This window comes from Pseudopipra pipra, chromosome 13 (assembly GCF_036250125.1).
Source record: "Pseudopipra pipra isolate bDixPip1 chromosome 13, bDixPip1.hap1, whole genome shotgun sequence".
In the NCBI taxonomy this organism is placed as follows: domain Eukaryota; kingdom Metazoa; phylum Chordata; class Aves; order Passeriformes; family Pipridae; genus Pseudopipra; species Pseudopipra pipra.
In genome coordinates this window covers 9,426,176-9,449,972 of record NC_087561.1, presented here as the reverse complement: position 1 = coordinate 9,449,972, position 23,797 = coordinate 9,426,176, and the positions used below count along the sequence as shown (strand labels likewise).

The 23,797-nt window shown below is 41.9% G+C and overlaps 1 protein-coding gene across 1 annotated transcript; it reads left to right on the top strand.

Annotated features, from left to right (window-relative positions):
• Positions 1-8,164: 8,164 nt before the first annotated feature.
• On the top strand, positions 8,165-17,476 carry LOC135421447 (homeobox protein ARX-like). Its single transcript, XM_064669932.1, has 5 exons — positions 8,165-8,325; positions 8,433-8,646; positions 8,724-8,769; positions 14,479-14,765; positions 16,079-17,476. Exons 1-5 carry the CDS (start codon positions 8,226-8,228, stop codon positions 16,302-16,304), a joined length of 873 nt encoding a protein of 290 aa, XP_064526002.1. The 5' UTR covers positions 8,165-8,225; the 3' UTR covers positions 16,305-17,476.
• Positions 17,477-23,797: the final 6,321 nt, after the last annotated feature.

The following is a 23,797-nucleotide window of genomic DNA, read 5'->3' as shown; positions in this document are numbered from 1 at the left end:
GCTGTGTTCTGATCTCAGAAAATCTTTTACTTTTACGCCGTTTGAGGTAACATCAAAAATCTCATTTAATCTTGTCGCAAGATGGTAAGGAAAACGTAGACACTCAGCTTCCCACACTGTTACAGGCAGCTTTTCCCCAAACTTTTTTCACATTTCTACATGTACCCTACATGTACCTCAAGAGGGAGCGCAGAGTTCACCTTCCTTAAACTCTCCATGCCAGGGAAGAGGTAGAAATAAGCAGTTCGATGTAATTACCTACGACTAAAGTCAGGCTAAGAGTTAACAATAATTTTATACAGCACACAGGTCTTCAGACAATGAAAAAAGCCAATTTTTTTGCTTTGAAAAGGTGTTGCCTCACATTCACAACGTGATGAGCTCTCTTCAAAGCCAGCAGATGCTGCAGAGCTCACCTAAGGAACACACACAGGGTGACGCCACAGGATGGCAAAATCAAGACAGTCCTGATGGGAAGAAACCTGCAGGTTCATCACAGCAGTGTGAACAGAATATTTGCAAGAAATTGATAAGCCTTTCCAAGCATATCAAATATGTGTGGGGGAGCAGGGACAGATGAGGAAACTACACACTTCTAACTGCAGGTACTGCTCTTAATGGCAGTGTACTGTGATTTCTCACTAAAACAATATTAGAAAATAGCTCCCTAAAAAAAAAAAAAAATCCCCCTGAACCTCCTCTTCTGCAGCATATATGACAACAAAGAGTGCACAAGCTTGCAGTATAGGAGAGTGTCCCTGGTCATTCCTTCTCTCTCTCTCTCCCCCCTGTCCTATCTACCTTCTCCCCCAGTCACCAAAACTCTTTTAAGTACTATGAAACTGAATATTATAATGTTTAGAAATAGAAATCTTAAATCCAGGTAGTTACAGGTGGCTCCTGAAATATTATGACACCACTGCTAAAAGCAACAGCTACTGTCCTATTCCAGCAGAGCAATCAAACAGATGCCCAAGCCCATTGACATTCAATCCATAGTGATTCCAACCATTGTTACCACTGGTATCAAACACAGCAACTTACATATCCTTAAACATTGCTGGATAAAGACAGACTAAACCCAGACACAGATTTTCTAGGAGGAGGAGGAGAAAAAGAGAACTGAGTTCTCTGCCTCACACTTACCTTCCTCTTGAATGAGGTTACTTGACTGTAGCTATCCAACTCTGCTCAGATCCAGGCTGCATTTGTGCCATCCTTCACAATTAGTTTCCAACATGTGGATGAGGAGTTTGCTCAGCTCATGTCTTAGCTGCTTAGTTGTTTCCTTTTGATGATTCACTCCATTCCAATTCCACAAAGGTAATTACAGAATGATTTTATGCAGCCTTTGCTGTTCAGAACTAGTTAATAAAATAAAGAAGCCAAGTAACTAATACCAGTATCTCTTCCACACTTTCAACCTGTAGAACTAAGTCACCAACTCATCACAATTTAAAACAACAAACAGGTGCCCTTTTGTTTCTAATATCCCTTGGAGTCCTAAGTCAGCTCAGCTGTAGACAACAGTTACTTCCCTCTGTTATTGACAGCAGCTGTCACAAACACCACCAGTGGCAGACTCCAGGTGTTTGCTGTTACCAAGTGTGCCACAGTTCAGAATGAGAGAGCATTAGAGGGATGGATTCCTCTTCTATGAGGAAAGGCTGAGAGAGTTGGGATTGTTCAGCCTGGAGCTGAGAAGGCTTCAGAGTGACCTAATTGCAACCTTCCAGTACCTGAAGGGAGCCTACAAGAAAGATTGAGAGCGATTTTTTTACAGGGCATATAGTGACAGGACATAGGAAAATTGCTTTAAACTGGAACAGAGAAGATTTAGGTTAGATATTTGAAAAAATTCTTCCCTGTGAGGGTGGTGAGGCACTGGAACTGGTTGCCCAGAGAAGCTGTGGCTGCCCCATTCTGGGAAGTGTTCAAGGCCAGGTTGGATGGGGCTTTCAGCCCCAGGTTGCTGAAAGCACCATCCAACCTGGCCTTGTGGAAGGGGACTTGGAACTGGATGATCTTTAAGGTCCCTTCCAACCCAAACTATTCTATGATACCTTTCTAGCTGAACACAATCTACACCTGATTCCCTTTGCACTTGCACTGTCATGAATCAGCAGCATAACTGCTGTGGTCAGAGATGTGCTATAATACCCCAAGCCCAGTCAGACTGTACCTCAATAAATCCAGCCAAAGGAGTTCCCAAATCACTCTATTACCAAACGCAGAGCTCTCTGATCCTTAAAAAGACAAAAAAAAAAAGTCAGAGGAGCAATCCATAAAACAGTGCGGGAACCTCACTACAGCTACCTCTGTAGCTGTACACCTGTATATCTAGATATTGTATGAAATATCTAGGGTACTATTGAATAGCTGTGAGCCAACAGGCACACTAAAAGAAATGTACTACTGCAGACTTTTACCTATTGACTGGCTGCTTCACTTACAGATTTGTTAGGAGAACAGATACGGATGCTATGGATTTCTGCAGTAATGCCTCCTATAAAATTTTTAATGTATTAAAGTGGGTGTACTAAAGGGACAATCTGATAGTTCAATCAATAAGGCTGAACATGGGCAACCACTTTATATACACAGAACAACCCACCACCTTTCCTACACCACTCCATCTCAACATGCTCTCCATGATGGCAGCAGCAAAACTGCTATAAAGAAATAGGATGACAGAGCAATTACTTTACTCCAGTTGTGGAAGAGTGAGGCAGAAATAACAGAAAGATTGTAGCAGAGCCCCTCTTGCACGTTACTAGACAGTTCACAACTCTCTTATTTTTTTCTGACTTAAGTCCCTGTCTGTAAAGTGAGTTGGAATTAGTCAAAGTACCCACAGTGTTTGGGAAGAACTGGGTAGCTCCATATCTGCATAAAGGAACCCCAAAAACCTCAGACAATACTGAATAACACATCTGGTAAAGACTCATTTCTAAAATAATCATGGCAATTAACTTGTCTACAGAAAAAAATAATCAGAAACAGATTTTTCAGTGATCATTTTGAAGCAAACACAAGTTTACATTTAGGGGTTAAAGAGAAAATACTAAGCACGTATTTTATGGGTACAACCCATTTTACAATTGTAAATGGATAACCATCAGCTATGATGTATTTTAAACACAGCTTTCTCAGAGATAATTTATTAGCAAAGGCAGTATGACTATTCCAATGTTACATAAGAACAAATGAGGCATATAGAAACGGTGATTTGTCCCAGTGGGCCAGCAAAGGAATGAGAAATGTGGTCTTCCAAGTCTAGTCTAACATTCTGTCCAGTCAGCCCCTATATAAAGTAATTTGAAAAAAAAAGAGAGTAATTTTCACTCAAGGAATGTGCAACCATGATAGAGGACTGACACCTCTCAAAAAGAGTCAAAAATGAATCTTTACACAGAGATATAAACTGGTTTGTTAAGCTATTATCTGGCATTTTCTAAGAAAAAATAAACTAATGTTGATTTGTTTTTATTTATTCCTGGACTTGTGGGACTGTAGGCTTTACCAGTTTTTAAATGTTTCTCCATAAAAGCAAAGTCTAGAAACTTTGAGAAGTTAGAACATACATTTTTTACTTTTAGAAGAGATGAGAGTCTCCTTTAATTCTGACCCAAAAAGTGGTGGCTTTAGTAGACTCAGTAAATATTACAATATCATAACAGCACTGCCAGAGGTACCCATGCAGCAAAGAGCGTGTCACTTTTCATCTAAAGGTTTTGAGAAATAGTGCATTACAAAGGCTGCTGAGACAATACTCAGGTTTAGGTTGTTCAAGGTATCTCTCACAATATTTTCATATAATTTCAACAGGAACCTCTTACGTGCCAGTCCTTCATGAACAATCTCCTTCAAGAACCAAATGCACAAAGGGAAGACTGAGGCTCTCACTCTATTGGCCTGCATAAATTCAAAAGTCTGCAGAGGGGGAAAGAACAGATCTGAAACTGAGCTTGCCAAGATATTTGGACAGGGACAAAACAGAAGGGCATCTGCTCACAGCAGGTTGGTCAGAATGAGCACAGTGACAGCAGCATCCACCACCTCAACACAATTGGCTTCTCCGGAGTTAGTCAGCAACACCTCGATTCTTATCTCATTTGTCTTCCAACTAATACTTTGCTGTGCTCTTGAATATGCAGCACAGAAAGGGAAGCTGAATTGCCATGTACTGCACACACATTTTCTTTCCAAGCAGTCAGGTATGCCTAATCAGCAAAAAGCACTTACATTATTTCCAGAAGTTATTAACTGAAATGGGAAACCAGCTTACTGTGATTCCATTACAAAAGAGTTACTGCACTCAGGTGCAGCTGGTATAATAAGTATCAATTGGCTTGAGAGAACTTAACCATGCCAACTAAGGCTTTGTCCCACAACATTCAGTCTTGCAGTTCCCCAGTATTTACAGGATTGCCACACATAAGATCTAATCCCGTAAAAAGAAAGGGAGGTGCTGATCTTCAAGTTCACCCAGATCTTCAGGCCTCAGTGTAAAACAGAAATAGAATGAGATACCAATTGTATTAATTAGAATATGAAACATTAATTATATGGCATTAAAGGTGTTCAGCACTTTTCAGGATGTTGTTCCTGTAACATCAACCAAAGCTGACTCAGAGTTCTCATCAGAATCACTTCTGCCTTTCCCAAGTTTTGCACTTAGATCTCTCAAACAGATATCTTTCTTCTTCAAGCCAATAAAGCTTCAGGCTGAGCTGTCAAACTAACTCCTTAGACTTTCTTCAGGAAATTTTTCCCATTAATTTCATCATATTTTGTCTCAGAACTTTTTTTTAATATAAATATAGTCAGGCTTTGTTTTTTAGGCCTAAATACTAAACTTAATTAAAATGCATTTATGTATTTAAAGCTCTATAAAGAATGCTGAAGCACATTATCAACACACCAAGAAAGATTTCAAGCATATCAAACACAAGTCCCCCTCATGCAGTTGCAACTCTGCTGTCATCCACAAACACACACATATGCTTTCTTTCATTTTTCAAACACTTTGTGGACAAGGTGAGCTTTATGAGTCATCTGTCACATTTTACTTTGTATGGGAGTCAAAGAAAACCAAGAAAGCAGTAGCAACAAGGTTGGTTAAACAAGAAGTGATGAAAAAGTCATTTAGATCACACTCTTTTGGGGCATCTTTCAATGGCATTAGGCAGCAACTACAAGACAGGTTGTTCAGCTTATGACAAGTCACAATACAAATCCAAATTACCAAATTAAAAGTCAGCAGTGTAAGTGTGACTTGCCTGAGAACATCCAAAAAATACAGCTGTGTGGTGGGTTCACCTTGACTGGATACGAGGTGCACATCAAGCTGCTCTGTCCCTCCTCTCCTCAGCACGACAGGGAGGGGAGAAAACAAGTTGAAAAAAGTTAATGGGTCAAGATAAAAGCAGTTTAATAATGCAAAACCAAAGGCCGGGCATGGAAGCAAAGGAAGACAAAACATTTATTCTCTTCCATATATCTCTTCCCATCAGCAGGCAATGTCTGATCACTTCCTGGGAAGTAGGGCTTCAGCACACGTAGGAGTTACTCTGGAAGACAAATGTCATAACAACAAATGCCTCACACCCCTCATCCTTTCCCTCAGCCTTTATTGCTGAGCAGACATCATATGGTCAGTTGGGGTCAGCTGTCCCAGCTGTGTCCCCTTCCAAGATCTTGCCCACCTCCACCACACTGGGTGAGGTGAGAATGCTGCAGAGACAGCCCTGATGCTGAGGAGCACTGCTCAGCAATAGCCACAGCACTGGAGTGTTACCAACACCTTTCTACCAATACACAGCACAGCCCTATGGGGGCTGCTCTGGGGAAAATTAACTCCCTCTCAGCTAAACCCAGCACAATCTCCATCCATTATTCCATATCATTTGTATCATGCTCAGATCCCACATAATTTAATACATATACATGTTCTAGCCATGTCATTGCATTTAAATCCCATTACTTAAATCCCTTCTTACCAACATGTACAACTTGTACTACATACTTAATCCATCTTACACCCAATACACAGTTTTATACATTCTCATTAACTAATATCCCCTGTCCTTTAACACTAAACTAATATTCATTCTCATGTTAACCAGGCAAGTGGCTTCTGGTAAATTTGTATCAAATGTTTCTGTGCCCCATTGCCTAATGATCTCAACATAGTCTTTAGCAGCCCATTATATCTCTCATTCTTTCCAGAGGCTTGTGGGTGATAGAGCATGAGATACACCCCCAAATCGTTATGTTTCTCTGCCCACCAAAGCTGCTCTGTCACTCCCCCCCTCAGCTGGAAAAGGTAGAGAAAATATAATGAAAGGCTCATGGGTGGAAATAAGGACTGGGAGATATCACTCATCAATTACCATCCCAGGCTAAACAGACTAGATTTACAGAAATTGATTTATTACCAATCAAATCAGAGTTGGGTAATGAAAAATAACATAAAACCTTAAAACGCCTTTCCCACTCCCTTCTTTCTGCATTCCCTACCTCCTCCCAGCACAGGGGGACAGGGAAGGGGGATTGCAGTCAGTTCATCACACCTTGTCCCTACCGCTCCTCCTCCAGAGTGGAAGGACTTCTTACACTCTTCCTCTGATCCAGCCTGGGGTCCCTCCCTTGGGAGACAGTTCTTCATTAACTGCTCCAGCATAGGTCCTTTCCACAGGGTACAATACCTCAGGAACAGGCTGCTTCAACGTGGGTCCCCTCCAGGGTCAAAAGTCTTGCCAGCAAACCTTCTCCAGCACAGACTTCTCTCTCCACGGGTCATCTTTCACAAAGGCAGCCCACTTTCTCAAGAGTTAGCATCAGTAAGTGCTTTCCCAACCTTCTCATCTGAAGGTGCTGCAGGAATAGGTTCATGTAGGTGTTGCTTCAGGCCAAACACGATTTTTGTAGTGAAGGGAGTGAAGTTGAGGGCTGACTCAATGAAGAGCCCTGCAGCAGAGCAGTGAGACAGCAAGGAGGTCTGTCAGTAACAAAGACAGAAGCACTAAGCACCCACACAGCCCCAGTGAGGTGAGTGGAAGACAAAAGGAAAAAATTATTTGCTCATGGACTACAGTGCCAGGAGGAACCAAAAGATTATTCAGCCAGACATCTGGTGTAAGGCAGGTCACAGATTCAGAAAACATCCCTGCACTGACGGCCTTTACATCTTCAGCTAGAACGTAAACCATCGAGCCTTGATGCAAAGACAGACAGAGAACACAGAAAACCACCACCTACATTGTTTCAAAAGTTAGTTATAAACCCACAGATTTTTAAATCTATATCTAATTTCTAATCTGAATTTGTCTGGCTTCAGCTTTCACCCACTTTTGTGGTTTTTTTAGCCCCTTTCTGCTGCACTCTCTGTAAGACACTCTAGAAAGTAGTATTTCATCCTCAACCCCCAAAATCAAGACCCTGGGACTGAGTAATTTCATCATCTAATTTATGTCAGTCTCTATCAGTACACCACAGTAAGATCAGAGAACTGATGGAAGTCTCCCTGTGCAAGAAATAGTTTCCAGACCTCCTGTTGAGGAATCATTGCTGTAACAGCACACACAACAGAATTCTAGCAGGAGTGGAATCAGAGATCTCCAGGAAAAAGGGCTCAGTCTTGCCTGGGTTTGCACGCTCCCCCCGCACCTGCCGGCACACGGCACTTTGCAAGATCAGTCTTAAAACGCTGAATTCAACAAGTTCAAGTTCATCGGAAGCAATAAAGGCAAATTCTAGTGATCCTTCTCCCTCTGTGTCAGGGAGTGATCTCCCTCGCACTGCCGGGGCTCAGCCGGGGGCTGTCAGGCCCCGCTGCCGACCCAGCCGCACAACTTTGATGCCTTAGGCATCGATTTCACCGCAGCCGCCCCGCGCCCTCGAAGGAGCCTTGAAAAAGTTACCGCCGGCCCGCGGGAGCGGTCGGTAAGGTCCGAGGGCAGGGCAGGGCAGGGCAGGGCAGGGCAGGGCAGGGCACCAAGGCAGCGCCCTGCCCCGGGGCTGCCCCGACGGGGCGGCTCTCCCTGCCCCCCGGGGGAGGCGGCCCGGCCCCTGCGCGGCGAGCGGGGCCCGGCGCGTCCCACCCCCGGCCTTGACGCCACGCGCTAATGAAATGCTAATGCCGGGGCGCGGAGCCGGGCGCTGCCCGCCACCATAAAACCGGGAGCGGCGCGGGGGCCCTGCCCCGCCGCCGGCCCGCAGCCATGCAGAGCGCGGCCCCCGCCGCCCCGCCGGCCCTGCACCTGCTCACCTCCTACTTCATCGACAGCATCCTGGGCCGGGGCCCCGCCGCGGGCCGGCACGGTGAGGGGCAGCGCGGTGCGGTGCGGTGCGGGCGGCGCGGTGGGCACGGTGAGGGGCGGCGGGGCGCTCCCCGCCCGCCCCGGTAACTCCGCGGTTCTCCCCCGCAGGCGCGGAGCGCTCGGTGCCGCCGCGGCCCGTCCGGGCGCGCAGCCCCGCGGAGGATCCGCCGGCCGAGGGGCGCGGGGGGCGCCCGCCCGGCCCCGAGGCGCCCGGTCCGGTGAAGAGGAAGCAGCGGCGCTACCGCACCACGTTCAGCACCTTCCAGCTGGAGGAGCTGGAGCGCGCCTTCCGCAAGTCGCACTACCCCGACGTGTTCACCAGGTAGCGGGAGGGGCGGGCGGGGGGGGCCGTGCGGGGCGGCCGCCGGGCTCCGGCGCTAATCGTGTGTGCCCCCGCAGAGAGGAGCTGGCCCTGCGCCTGGACCTGACGGAAGCCCGGGTGCAGGTGAGTGACGGGCGCGGCAGTACCGGGGAGCCCTCCTGGGGGCTGGGGGCGAGCTCAGAGACGCCCCAGGAGCGCTGAGAGCAGGGGGAACACAGGGCGCTGTCCCCGTGCTCAGCCGGGAGGGAAGGGAATAGCGGCGGGGGCCGGGATCGCGTCCTGTCCGCGCCGGGGGTGCTGAAGGGACGGGGGAAGGGACGCGGTACCTCCGCGGCGGGGAAAGGGTTCGGGAGCGCTCCCAGGTTGCGCTTCACACCCGCGTGTGCTGCCGCCTTCGTGGGTCTAAAGGCATGTAGTGTCTCCTGAGTGCTGAAACAGCTTTTTAAAAAAAAATAAATCAGGTGGTTCACAGCAAATGAGGGGTTCTGTGAGGCATCCAAAGTTATTTACCCAGGCTGCAGTGAAGTTTACATCCTCTTCTTGCTCTAACTTAGCTCCATAAAACAGTCACACTTCTAAATGACTGGTCAAAACAAATGAAAGATTAATTTGACATTCATATATGACAGTCAGGCACTGTCCAGAAAAATTTCATGCCTGGCCGGACTGTGATTGTAACAACGCCCGTAGAGCTTCATCATACAGAGACAGACACTAATGACTTGTAGCCTGCAGTTTGCTTAAACTACAAATAACCCTCAGTAACTTTTCCTGACTCTGTGCACTCCTGCTTAACAATACCTCTTAAGGAGCAGTTTCTTTAGATTCATCTCTTGTATAACCTAGAAATCCTTTTTATACAGAAACTATAGCCTTAAAAAAAATAATAGTTGTTTCAAAAGGAGTGAAGGCTTTCAAAGTATTTTTAAGCTCAAAATGACAATTGCACTAAATTTGGCTTGTTCTGTATATCAGATATTGACTGTTCCAGCACAGCTCTGGGTTTGTGCCTACTTGTGAAAGACTGAGAACTGGTACAGCTGCTCAGTGTGACAGCCCTACTAACTCCTGTAGCTTTGTTACTGTTGATGCCAGATCCTTGTTTGTATACGTTGTCATTACTTCAGTCACTGGATCGGTGATGGTTCACACTAGCTAATGTCTGTAAAATTGTAACTTCTTTAGTTTGTTTTTTTTTAATATGCACCATCTTCAGAAAAGGCCTTAGAAGTATGAATGGTACTTCATAAGTGACTCATCTGAGAATATCTAGATGCACTTTTCATCTCTCTTTTTTGGACTTGGAGGAAATTATGTGCCCTCTCCTCTTCCTACCATCAACAGTCCCTAAAACCTCCAGTCACTGAAATGGCCCAGTCTCTGGCAATTACACATGGCATCTAACAGTGGAAAAGATATGGGTGGAAAGCTGTTGATTTACCTGTTACTGTCACATTCCCTTTGTGGGGTACATGCTCTGTAGATCCTGTGAAGGAATGGTGCAGTGGTATATGGCAAAGAGGGACTCTTTTCTCAATGACTCATCAAGAAGAAATTGAAATGTTTATGTTTGATGGAGTAAAAAAGGAATTAACAAGGGAAATAGCAGAGCTGATGCATCCGCAGTGGATGGAAGGAACAGCAGAGAGCTGTTCCTGGCACCTCCTTACCTCCTGAAGATATCACATCTTAACACAAGTCTCCTGGGCACAGAGCACAGAGTCAGCACAGTTGTTTAGAGTGAGCTTGCAGTGCACAGTGCCTCAGCTCCAGTGCATGTGTTCTTATCCTGCGAGAAATGGGGCTTAGCCTGGAGGGAAGGGGATGCATAGGAATAGGTACTGTATCAATAGTGATGTACTGTACTTAGCAAGCTACCTTAATTCCCAAATGCTTGCCTCATGTGCCTGTGCTCATAATTGCTCTATAAGGCATCCCGTGTGAAGTGAAGACTTCCAGTCCTGTCCCACGGTACCTGGCTAAACCAGTTGACATGAAAACTTGTATCTCTTTATTTACTCGAGTGTAAACTGAACAAACTGATCTTACCCAATGCAGTCAGACCATTTCTTCACCTCAGTATGTTTTCAAATTGAGGTTTGCTTCTCTGGGGACAGCCTTCCATCAGCCAGCTGAAACGGGTACCAGGCACAGCATTGTTCCTCCTCTTGCATTCTGAATCTTACATGAAAATGAAAAAATAAGAAAAAAAATTGCATGAACATATGCTCATTCCAGCATCACTTCAAAGAGATCCCCTCACCCAACCCCCATTATTTACTTGTATAGAGGAGGGGAGATGGCAGCATTCCTTACCTTGGGAAAGGGGTAGTCGGAGAGTCTGCAAAACCTTTTCATAACCTGGAGCCATGTTGGGGTGCTCTTCAGTAGCATTTGCATCTGTTGTTGCCATTCTGCTTCTCATAATTCATACTGTTAGGATGGGAGGAAAAGAGGAAAAAGTTAAAAGAATATGTTATTTTGTTAACGTGAGCAGTAAAACATTCCATGGGTATTTCAGTACCATAAATCGCATCAGTTTTAAAACATGAGCTTACAGATATAATGGATCTGGGCATCCTTGTCATATTTTCTCATTATAACCCTCTTATTCAGCTGCAGCAGAAACACGATACAGTTAGACACATCTGTTTCTTTTTAGCGTCATTAGGTATTACATCAATTAAATAGGATACATTTTTAAAGAAAATTACAGCAAGAAAGCTATCAAATTTTACATGCTCACCTTTTCCTTTATGAAAGACCTAAATCTCTTGTCAGATATGCTGTAATTGCAAATAAAGTCTGGGTAATATTTAGCATACAATTCAAACTTGATGGTTTAAAACTCATCTTTGAGTAGTAAGTAATGCATTTTTTCCACAGTTATTTTACCACTGATATTACAGTCATACCATAAAAATCTTAAGACTGGTATAGCAGTTTCTGTTACGGTTAGTTTGGCACTTGAGATGTGTCTGAAAATAGAGTAAAGGCAAGTTAAGCCTTTTATTTGAAGCAAAGGAAAACCACTTAACAAAAGGTTCAAGATGACTAATCTGAATGTTAATGACTATAATGTATGCAGTAGATTTTGAAAGCTGTTTCTCACGTCAGTGTAAGGTATGAGATGTGGATCTGCTCTTCTATTACCACTTGCATTGATGTTTGTACCACTAAGGAACTGAAAGCCAGCCTTTTTCTAAAGGTAATTATTAGATATGTATGCTGGCATTTCCTTCCAGTTTGATAAATAAAAAATCTGAAAGATGACTAAAGTTTGGTTTTAAGCGCGAAATTACCTGTAACATTAAAGAAATTATTTTGTAGTTCGAGTGCACGTCTGCACTGCAGTGATCAAATGGATTTCCTTTAGGCAGAGAAAGCAGGAAAGCAGATATCTCATTTTGTGTTAGGCTTCTTTATCAAGAACAGATTGAAGAACAGTGCTAAGATTTAGTAAGGTCATGTACACCTCGGCAGCATTTATCCTTTTTAGGAAAGGCTGTATCTGCATATCTGCAGTGTGAGACAGTTCACTGCCTTTCCAACTGGACTTTATTTTCACAGAAAACACTAACACCTTTGAGTTGATCTTCTGCTATGAGATCTTAGCTAAGTTCCACTTACAAATATTTAGGATTACTGGTTAATAGTGATTTAAAGTCATCTGATCTCAGTAATTGAGGGGTTTTTTTCTTACCACCCCCCTGTGTTGGACTAATACAGACCAAGTGTCCTCCCTGTCACACGGGCACAGCTGCCTGGCATTTCAGGGGTTCAGATATTCTTTTGTAAGACATCTGACCACTGAAAGCCACGGGCTGCTGGAGAAAGGACAAAGAATGAGTCAAAGCACTCAAGAATTTTAAGTAACAGCGTCACAATTTTGATGTTCTGACTTTTCTGCTAAAGACACCTCCCTCTGCCCACTGCTTGTGCAGCGAGACAGCTACATATGTAACCCAAGGGATATAAATCCCTCTTCCAGGAGAACAGCAGCTCACAGTGTAAAGATACTAGATGCATTGAAAGGAGTAGAGCAGTAGTCCTTCAGCTGGCTCCTGAAAACCCCAGAGCGAGTGCTTTGAAGGAGGCAGTTGTTACTGACAGAGGGACACAAAGGCTGGACGTGCTGCAGTGTGTGAAGGGCCTTCCCTCCAAACACACCTCATGTTATTTGAGCACCTGAAGGTAAGTCACATTTCTGGAAATGGTTATATGGCATGTCTGAGATAAAGCAAACAGCGAAACCGGGACCCCCAAAAACCTGATTTTTAGCTGTTATTTAAAACTCTTTGAAAACATTTTTTTGGCTGAAATGTAATTGAGGATACAAAAAGAAACTATTGAAAAAGCAAGCATCTGTAAAACTGCTGCTTCCAAAGTCATAATACAGATTTCTATAGAATTTTACTATTTCAGAAATACCAATATCAGAGGAATAACTAATTTTAGAACATGTTGTAATTTTTTTGATACTTTAATTTTTGCAGTTTAATTTTATGATTTTAGTTTGCTTTAGTGGCCTCGATAGATTCTTATTAAGAAGTCATCTACATTATTATGGTAAAAGACCCTCATATTTGAAGTTTACCTTTGCTGTAAATCAGAAGTAAATTTTAGAGAGTCATAATTTTATCCAGGACACAAATTGGCCTTTCAAACAACTCTTCTTCCTTGTGTTACCACTCTCTATTTATCATTATTATTTATAATATTGAATCCTGATTAGTGCATTCAAGTTTTATACATAGGAGGTGCTTGCAAGCAGCTCACTGAATTGCAACAGTAGTTATACACCAGACTGCTGAATGAGATTATGGGCCACAGGTAATGCCTTTTCTTCCAAATCCAGATCCAGTTCAGAATCCACCTCCAATGGCCCCCACTGCCGAGGGGGCTGGAGGAACCTGAGCTGCTGAGTTACATTTGGATGTTGAGTGTTCAACACCTTTTGTGTTCACATTTTTGGCATTTTTATATATCCTCAATTTAGATTCTCTCTCCCTCACTTTAGAGCTGATACTCTTCACTCCTCTTTGCTGCCATCCTGAGTCTGAACGTTCTGCTCAGTGAATCCTAAAGAATAACAGTGTGAAGCCTCAGTTTTCTGATCTGTAGATTCAGTTGACTTAAGTCTTTAAAAGATGTTTAATGGGCTAAAGTAATGACTAGTCAGGCTTGAAGAGGCAACATACCAGCATACTACACAAACCTAATAGTAGCTAGAGCCCTTTTAGAAACATCTTGATACCCTGTTCTGATACTGCTTACTAGATTTTCTAGTTTAGTATTGGCTTTCACTGCAATTCAGTTAATCACTTTCATGTGCTGTTTGCATTCACGGTAGGTAGCAAAAGTTCTCATTTTACTTTTGAATTCTCTACATAAAACTGTATGATGCAGCTACCAAGATAAAAAGCACATATATGTTTGGCCTAGTTACTCTTACGGTCATGATTAAGTTGCTTCCTGAGGTATCTGTACAGAAATAGCCACCTCTTGAATGGCTTTGTTGAAGTTTAACTTTCAATAAATAGCTTATGAAAGGGAGAATGATAATTTTTAATAACTGCTCATGAGTTTTCAGGTGATAGGTATTACAATGGCTTTAAAACATATGTGAGTAGACAAATTTACAATACTTGCAAGTGATTTATTTGTTAATAAACCCACTAAGGCATTTATGAATGGATCTTTTGTATTAAAGGAAGGGGGTTTTGGTTTAACAGTAAATATTTTGCTACCTGCATCAATGCATGCAGTAGTATCTGGTAAGACAAGCTACAGAGTAAGTTCATCTAATGCCTTTATAATTTTTTATTGAAGGTCTGGTTCCAAAACAGAAGGGCAAAGTGGAGAAAACGTGAAAAAAATGAAATTCTGGGGACTGTTCCAGGAATCTCCTTAACACACCCACTTGGTCTATTTTTGGATGTTCCACTGAGTCATTCTCCCCTCCTAGATCCCACGTGGAGGTCAATGCCTCTTTCAACATTGGCTGTGCCATCCATGTCTCCAGCTTTTAGTCCTTCAACCTTAGGGCCATTTGGCCTCAACAGCCTTACCTGGACTTCTCTCTTCAGAAATCCTATTTTAAATCCACATTTTGGAAGGTACAGAATCAATTTTTTTTTCTAAATCTCAAAACCGTTAAAAAATGCTGCATTTTTTTTTAGTTTCATACTCACATGTTCTCAATAAATGTGTTCCCATAGAGAAATAAACTTAATAAAATGGGTTAGTTCCCATGTAGGATAGCTTGATTAGGAATAGCAAGATTTAAGTTTGTCATGCTAGTAAAAAATTAACATGTAATTGTTTTTTGAAGACCAGTTGTGCATACTTACTGCAATTTTGGTCTCACTGAACTCTAGTCTTCACACAGACTGCTGTGACCCGGGTGGCTGCAGCTTCATCCTTGTCTCAGGCTAACTCAGGTTATACACCATAAAGATGTGGCTGCAGGCAGACATGGTGTGTAGGTGATTTGACAGAATAAAGGTATTTAACATTTCTTCTCAGAAGACTAGGAGCCTGGCTATGTATAGAGACACAGCTGGAGAGAGAGAGATTGAGAGAGATCTTCCTGACTCTTACATGTCCTACTAAAAGCCAGCCCGTTTCCCTTGGCAGGTGATGTGCTCTCAGCACGCAGAACGAGCCCACAGCCAGTCTCCTTTTCTTTCTCTGTAGTCAGACACTCCAGCAATTCATTTTGGCTGAACCTACTGTCTGGGCTTTCTTGCCTGGCAACCTGAAATTTATCAGCAAAATGCTACTGCTGCTCTAGTGTACCCCATAAAATAGGAAAAAAGCATGTGTATAGTGTATGTGTATACATGTAATAGGTATGTAGATATATAAATATATATATTTTTAAAATATAAAAATATTTATAGAAACAGAAGACAGCACTCTTGCTGAAATTGGAGCTTGTATGGTAGTTCCACATTAACAGACAAACAAATGCTGCTTTTCACATGGAATCAGTTGATCTGAACAAATTGGCTGCATAAACAGCCATATAAATTGGTCTTTTTATGAGATGGTTTATTGCTTTCAGAGAACAGGCTGATCTGCAGCATCCCAGGTTTGTTTGGAAAGGATTTAGCATGAGGAGTTAAGCAAATGCTGTTCTAGGTATCTGCATGCCACGTCTGATCATCTCTTTTTCATTTTATTTAAAAGTGTTTTGGTTTTTTATTTAGAGTGGAGGTTTCTGGTTGGTTTTGTTTTGGTTTGTTTTTTTTAAAGGCAAGAGACTATGCTGCAAAATCAAGCTAAAACAAAATGTACACGTGGAAGAAATTGGAAATTTTGGCAGATTTTTTTCTAATACTTTGGGTGGGGGAAGCTGCAACTCAGTAAGTACTTGTTCTCCAAAACAATTCTTAATTTGGATAATATTGACTTCTTTCAAATACAGGTTTCTCAATGCTTTAAATCCTCTTGTGACAACAGCTTCAGTACTAATGAAAGCTCCTGGACCCCCGTCAGACCCTGCTCTTACTGCCTTCACTGATCCAGCAGCAGTTGAAAGGAAAACGTCAAGCATTGCAGCACTAAGACTCAAAGCGAAAGAACATTCAGCACAAATCCCTCAATTAAACCTCATCTCCAGTCTTACAAACACTAACAAAGAACTTTGTTAGGAGCTCTCCCACAGACTACAGCCACGGAGGGGGAAGTGAATGCCTTCTCCAATAAGTAGCTCTCGTTAGAGAGACACGTTTAAAAAGAAAACACACACACACACAGAGCTGTAGTTCCTGTATCTTCAGTAACGGACTGAAAGGAATAACCCTGCTAAAGATGGTTTTCCTTCATTACAACATTAAATCAGGTAGTAAGTTGGCTTGTATAATTTCTCACACTGCAGAAACAGAAACAGGAACTATCTCTTCTTTGTAAATCAGGCCAGCATGAATCTGAAGCTTTGAAACACCAGACTCACCAGATGCTAGTCCAAAGGTTCCAAATTCTTTGTAGAAATAACCAGTTTTCTAAGCAATTCTTAACTTACTTCTCAGGAGGAACTCTTACATGCAGTACTTGAGATGTAAGAATCTGTACACAGTTATTAACTTGGAGACCATGCTTCATGTTGAAGTGCAAATGCCAGTGAAATATTGCATTCTAGACAGACTTAGCAGGAACAAGATGGGGACTGTTTTCAGTATGGCCTTTTGATTCAGAACTAGGTTTGTACAAAGAGTACCTTGTTTCGAATTTTTTAAAAAAGTTTGCTTTATGTTCAGGGTGGCAATGTTTTAATAGTTAAAAAAGTTTAACCTTTGTATATGAAAACTGTATCTGTGGAAGTAGGTTACCAGTGTGCAGCAAAATGTGTGTAGTTCTCCGTGTATGTACATACTTGTCAATCAGTAGCTCAGAGCTGTAAATATGAAGTTGCTGAATACTTATAGCAAGATTTCTGGCACATCTTATGAGACCAGTAAGTTAACAGATTACTTGTACATTTTGAGACATTTCATGCCTTGAGTAGGTTCAGAATTTAGGTGAAAACTAAATGTGAAGTGTTAAATTCTTCCTTGGACTGATGTTGGAATGAGTGAAAACTGAGTCTTTACTGAGCAAGTGTCTACGTTCTTCAAAATCCTGGATTCCTCTCTGGCCTCAAGACAGGTCGTTTTAAAGTCTTTGCTGAATTTCTCCATCCAGGACATGGGACTGAGAACAACTCTCTACAGGTCTGATGCTTTAGTGTAAAGTGAGGATAAGTAGTATCCTCCTTTTGCAGCTTTCTCGCCTACCTCACAGGGCTGTTGTGAGGACTGATTAAACAAACCTGACACTGTGCAAATGGCAGAGTTATACAAGTGCTAATTGTTGCTTAGCAGTTACAAAAGAAAGGCCAATAGCTGGTTGCACATGGAGATCACCTTTCCCACACCTCTAGCTGAGGTCCAAGCAAGCTCTGTTTCTGTGGGTTGATGGGACAGCATTGAACTCCTCCATTGGTGCTGCCTCATTCCTCAAAAACATCCTCAAATACATTTACACTGAAAAGATTTTGTATATTTTAGAACTTGTTTCTCCAGGCAGTTCTGGGACTATTCTTAAGACTACAGGTTGAGGTGCAGAGCTCCAGCTATCTCAGTGCTGCTTCTGGAGACTCTGCCAAGCTTGTACTTGGGTACATGACAGAGAAAGCAGTTTGCTGGATCAAACAGATCAGTTTTCCATTTCCTCTGGAATACTCATTGCTTGGGCTGCTCTTGAGTCACAACCTACCAAAACAGTGGAAGTATTTCTGGGTTTGTAGACCTCACAGGTAGGAGAAGGTGGTGGCATTTCACTGTTAGGAAAAGCCAGCTTCCCACCCGAGTAGCAATAAGGCTGTGCTTGTGCATGGAGCAGCAGGAGGCTGGGGAAGTGATGTAACCAGGACCTCTCACACAAAGTTTAAGTGTGTTTCTTCCACAACAGCTATTTGCTTCCACCAGTCCACTCTCATGGCCCAGGCTGCCAACTGGCAGCACAACACGGTATCCATTCAAGCACTGAGTTTGTTCCAAATTAACCTTTTAAGTAGGTTAATGGCTTGAAAACTGTCATTACACAACTCCTGTTCTGTGGCATCTTTCCTTACCACCAGTGTCTGGCTCTTGCAATGCAAAGAGGTTCTGCAGGAAAGAAGACTCTCTCACTGTTTCATTTAAAGTAGCAGAAACTGTCCTGCATTTGCCATGAGCCACTGAGAAAAGAACTCTGCAATAATAATAAAACCCAGGTATTTTTGCCAAATTCCTAGACAAAATTCACTGGAAGTAGAATGTAAAAATAACAGCTGAAGGTTGTTTTAATACATTGCATGAAATAGTAGGTCCTATGTAATCACTAAAATCTTCATTACTGACTACAGGGCACAGAGATCACACTCAGGCATGTGAGTGGATCAAATTCACAAGCTGAATTTCAGCAGTTACATTAAAGATAACTTTCATCTATCAACAAAATTTTTCCAATAGCTATGGATAGAAATAATTTCAGGAACAGCAATTAAACACACAGCTGCAAAGTAACTTCACTCGTGCATGACAGCTCCTGCCAGAGCTGGGAGCTGCTACCTCTACCCAGCACACACAGCCACTGCAACACCACTGGGAACTGCAGGGCTGCACAGCAGGGCAGGCTCCTAAACCCTTGCCAGTTTTGACTGGTTGTTGCTCTGTCCTAATTCTCCTTACAAGAGGGCACCTTTCTTCCAAGACACCCTCTGCTCCTTGTTCCTGATTAAATGGGAGCTGTCATTCCTGTGCTGTCTGCATGGAAGACAGTGTCTCCAATCACCAGCAGTTCCTAATGGGTACAGGTAGAGAATATAGCTTATTGATGTTTCATCTGGTTTTAGTTTGAAGTGCAGAGAGGTTTTCTTTAAGCTGATTTCATTTTTTCTGCTTTAATGAGTCCTTCCAAGAAATTTCTATTCTTTCGTGTGAATTGAAATCCAGCTGTGAGAGCTAATGATATTATGAAAATAAATATGCAGGGCAACACTTGAAATCAGCTTAGGAATCAGTGTGTCTGTAACCAAAACTCAGAAAGCTTTTCATGTTAATTATTACCATCTTACAATGATATATCACACCAAGGGAAGAAGATTTACTTATTCAGTATGTTTTAAATTTAAATCAAGAGGCTTAATTACCATCTATTATGGACACAGTATTAAAATTACATTTTAAAAATGTTGAGGAGCAATTAACTGAAAAACCTTCAGCCTAATTTCATAGCTGCACGTGGGTCAACAGCTTTGCCATGAACCAAGCCAGGACATTTGCTTCCTAGTTTTTCTCAGGGCAATGGGGTGTGCAGCCTCCCACATCCTAAACAGGTCAGCCATTTTACAGAGAGTGTCTCACACTGAACATTGCAATTATTTCCCAACACTTTATCTTGCTTTGTGCACTAAATTCTTTAGTCCTAATTTAGGCAAAGCCTACACTGATCTGTATTAAGACTGCAGGATTTGCCCCTATGCCTCTCTTCTGAATAAGGAAGGGTCGCAGCCCAGATCTTCTCTGGGTGACATCAAGATTTTTTCCCAGCACAGGTTTCAACCGAAGTAGGCCTAGAGTCCTGGTTGTTTTGTTGGGTTTGTCTGGTTTTCCTGAGAGCAAAAATATATGGGAGGATTTTCAAAGCCACACAGAAGATCTAAACACACCCCCAACCCCATCCACCTTCTACAGCCACCATCCCACTAAGGAAAAACCTCTATGTCCAAATTAAACCTATTGGCTTTCCCTTCATGTCACAATTTTTCAAGGTGTTTTTTTGGAAGATCCTGCAGCATATTGATATCTCTTCAGGAAACATTGACAAATATTTCTGTTGTAGGGCTCACATTTGGCTGAATTGTCAAGTTTGTTCAATTTGTTCTCTGCTCCAAATTCAGTTCTGGTACCATAGGCTGTTGGGTAAATTTCCTTATTTCCAGTGACATAATATCATCAGAACCTTGCCTACAAAGAAAGAGCGATTTTGTTGGGAGAAAAAAAAAAGAGAATAATAGGCCAGGTGTTTGAAGAAAAGACAAAGAAACAAGCACAGTAGGGTGTTCTGACTCACAAATCTGTATTGAGAAAGAAGTATTCACGAAGAAAATTAATTTAAGAAGTATGTAGTTCGGGTTTTGAGCCCATAAGTTCCTTTCAAAAACAGATTAGTGATTAAAAACTTTTTTAGTCTAGCAATCTCTTAAACAATTAGCGCAGTAATTGGAAAGGGACTACAAATTCAAATCTAGATGAACATAAAAGAGTTTCCCCATAGAGCTTTGCCTTGGTTTTGTGGGTAACTGGCATGCACCTGCCTTTACCATCAGTGGGACTGAAATACTGAAAAACTGCTCTGAATAGGGATACAAATGCCCCAAACAGTAATGCCATACAAATTACTTAATTCATGTAAAGTAGAAGTAATTGTATTGATTATGAATGTGTGAGTGACTCCTTTATTTCAAGTTATATGAGATGTAAACCACCAGCTTTCAATGGGGTCCTCGCTGCAAATTTGCCAACGGTAGAGCGGGATGTTACTTTTTTTCCCTCCTTATTCTGAACAATAAATCCCAGTGCACTGCCATTTTTGAAACAGAGATCTGCTGACTTTATGCTAAACCACGTAAACAGTAAAACTTCCTCTCTCCTTCAGCCAGGTAAGAATTTTGCTCCACTTGTTCATCCTGCGAAAGATGCCTGAAATCAAAGGAAAAGTAACATAGGGGAGAAACATCCCCAAACTTCAGATGTTTTTCCCTAAATCAGAACTTTCTTTTTCCTTTTTGCTATTATTGGGATTTTAACAAATTTTTAATTTTCAAGAAATTGAGGCATTACTTCACAGGAGCAGCAGAGCACCAGCAAGAAGCCAGCACTGCCTGCTGCCTGTCCTCTCCTCAGCCCTTGGCCATGCTGTCCCCCACCCTTTAACATATATGTTCAAAAAAGTATGAGGAGAACCTTGAAGGATTGAAGATGTTCAACCAAGCAGCATGTAAAGGCACAATTCCTGGAAGGAACATAATATTTTAACTTCATTTGTTGGTTGCAGAAACATTTCCTATATTCCAGATGGAGAATTGCTCTGTGATGGCTGGCAGAAGTCACTGGAAGATTGGGAGGAGCTTGCAAAGTCACACTGATGGAGTAACAAAACTTTATAACTGAATGGAGGATTGTTGGGGTTTGGTTGGGTTGTTGGGGTGTTTTTTTATTTTATACCTTAACAGCAATGACCTGCAGAAAAACTAGGACAAAATATCTGATGTAGCTGTTAGAGATAAAAACTTTGGTGTGAGGCTTTGGTGTGAGCAGCATAGTGACATTATTGTGAACTAAAGCAGAAGCAGACAAGACAGCTTGAATTACAGTTTCATCTGGTTCAAAAGGGTTGCTAGTAAAATGTATTTAGGTGATCTGCTAAAGAAAAGAATACATTGCATTTTGTAAGCACCCAGTCACAGCTAGAGATTTTGACAAAAGTTGACTTTCACACGCAATTAAACACAATAATTTCAGTTTTCTAGTTTCATAGAAGCTGATCCACAGACTGCCCTATCTCCAGGGTTATTTTGTACTGATAAAAAATCATGGGATTAATGTTTGTGAAAGAAGACAAGAAAGGACAGCATTATTATAGCCTTATTTTCTATATATCCCAAAGTGAATATAGGAAGAGAAGTGAAGCAGGCTGCAATGTTAATGTATGAGAAGAGCCTGGAGACACTTTCATCAGTAAGTTATGAAAACATCTCAGTCTTACTTCTGTTAGTGCTCTCTCAAACTGAACTGGTGGAGAAGTTGCTGACAGCAGCAATAAAGTTTTCAGGTGATGTTTTAGCAGTTGCACTGTAAACATTCAGCTTCTCTGTACAGAGCTGAGCAAAGAGACAGCAAAGGAGTGAGGGGACTATGCTTGGAGGACAGAGGAGCAAACGGGGGAAATTCTTACTCAGCTCCCAGCTCCGCAGCAGGGTTTCTGCTTTGGGACTGTGGTGAGCTCTGAGACCAGCACCAAGCATTACTAGAGCACTCACAAAATTCTCAATTTTAAAAATAACTCAATCTGCATCTCAAGTTCTCATCCTGAGTCTAAGAGAAGGCAGGAGACAAACTCATTTATTGTTTCCAGCACAGGTGGCCAGACATGGCCATTACTATTGACTCTTACAGAATTTTACCTTCTGAAGGGGCCATTTCAAGTATTTTCAAGAAAAACTGTTCTTAAGACAAAGATGCATGGCTAGGCTGCAGTCAAATATTTGAAATTATCCACAGCCTCAACACTGAAGCATTCAGCAGTTTTGCTTGTGGAAGAGCACTTTGATCAGAGAAATAAAAACCAGTCCAGGCCATTCAGATGTCTGCACAAGAGAAGATCTAACCACGCAGAACTGAGATTTTCTGGTCCCACTGATGTATACTGTGAACAGTATGGGGTTCAGAGATGTTAATTATTACTGCCATACTTGTAGTAGCCAGAAAGTTGCATTTTAATTGGCATATTCCTCCAAATTTAGAGACTGCTATTCACTGTAAATATTTTTTTCTCCTGGAACTGCCCTTGTGCCACGAAGCTAAGCCATGTTGGACAACCCAGTACGTTACTCTTCACTTCCAGAGTTTGCCAGTGTTATTTTGGAATTCTGGTTTTTTAGGTTTGTTTAAGTCCATTATTAATCAGTTAATATTATGCCTTGCAAAACGTATTTTTAGAAGTTATTTTCATAAACACAACTCACCTGAAATCATGGCTGCATGATAATAACAAAACAAACCTACAAAATTACAGTCTTAGATAATTCCTGCATTACCCAGAGGGGAGAAGGATGGAGGTTGTAATGCCAGAACATCGTTGCTTCTCTCCCTTTAAAGTTTAAAAGGTGTTACATACAGACTTTATAGTTTGGCAGCTATACATCAGATACATAGATAGAAAATATTCTGTTCTCTGCTACTATTTCAATATGGAAAGGTCTCATACACAATGCAACAGATTCACAGCAGGTCCTTAGAAAATATTGTATCTTTAGTACCTTGGAGTAAACAGGGGACTTTAGAAGGAGAAAAATGAATACAACAAGCAATCCAAACAAATTTTAAAATAATTTCACGAATGGTTTCCCTTTCAGAAGGATAAAAAACTCGGGCTACTCTCTAAAACACTCAACTGATAGCTTACTTATTAGACAAAAATTAGTGTCCATTCAACCATGAAAAAGACAAGCCATTATATGCTGTAAGAGAGATCAAACTGACATCAGCTACTGTACATCTTGACACTTACTACATAATCAAAGTAAACTTTGCTATATATGTCTGATCTAATGTACCTGTCAGTTATCACCATCTCTGCTCAGATGAGTTCGTGTGTCACCTATATACATGGGACAAAACAAATAAATAAATTGCAATGTTATCTCTTCAAGCTGCTCACACAGTAAGGGGAGAGTGCTTAGTATTCCGTAATGGAGTTAGGAGTAATTTACTGAGAGATAATTTCTTTTGGACCTAAAATCTCCTGCCTCCTGTAGAGCAGACAAATAGAACTATCTAACAGGAAATGGGGCATGATAATACTGCTCTTTAAATAGAACTAACAAAATGGAAATACAATA

Coding starts and splice junctions, on each gene's coding strand:
- LOC135421447 (XM_064669932.1), top strand. CDS start 8,226: ATGCAGAGCGCGGCCCCCGCCGCCCCGCCGGCCCTGCACCTGCTCACC. Junction 8,647..8,723: donor TACCCCGACGTGTTCACCAG/GTAGCGGGAGGG, acceptor GTGCCCCCGCAG/AGAGGAGCTGGCCCTGCGCC. Junction 14,766..16,078: donor TTAAATCCACATTTTGGAAG/GTACAGAATCAA, acceptor TTTCAAATACAG/GTTTCTCAATGCTTTAAATC.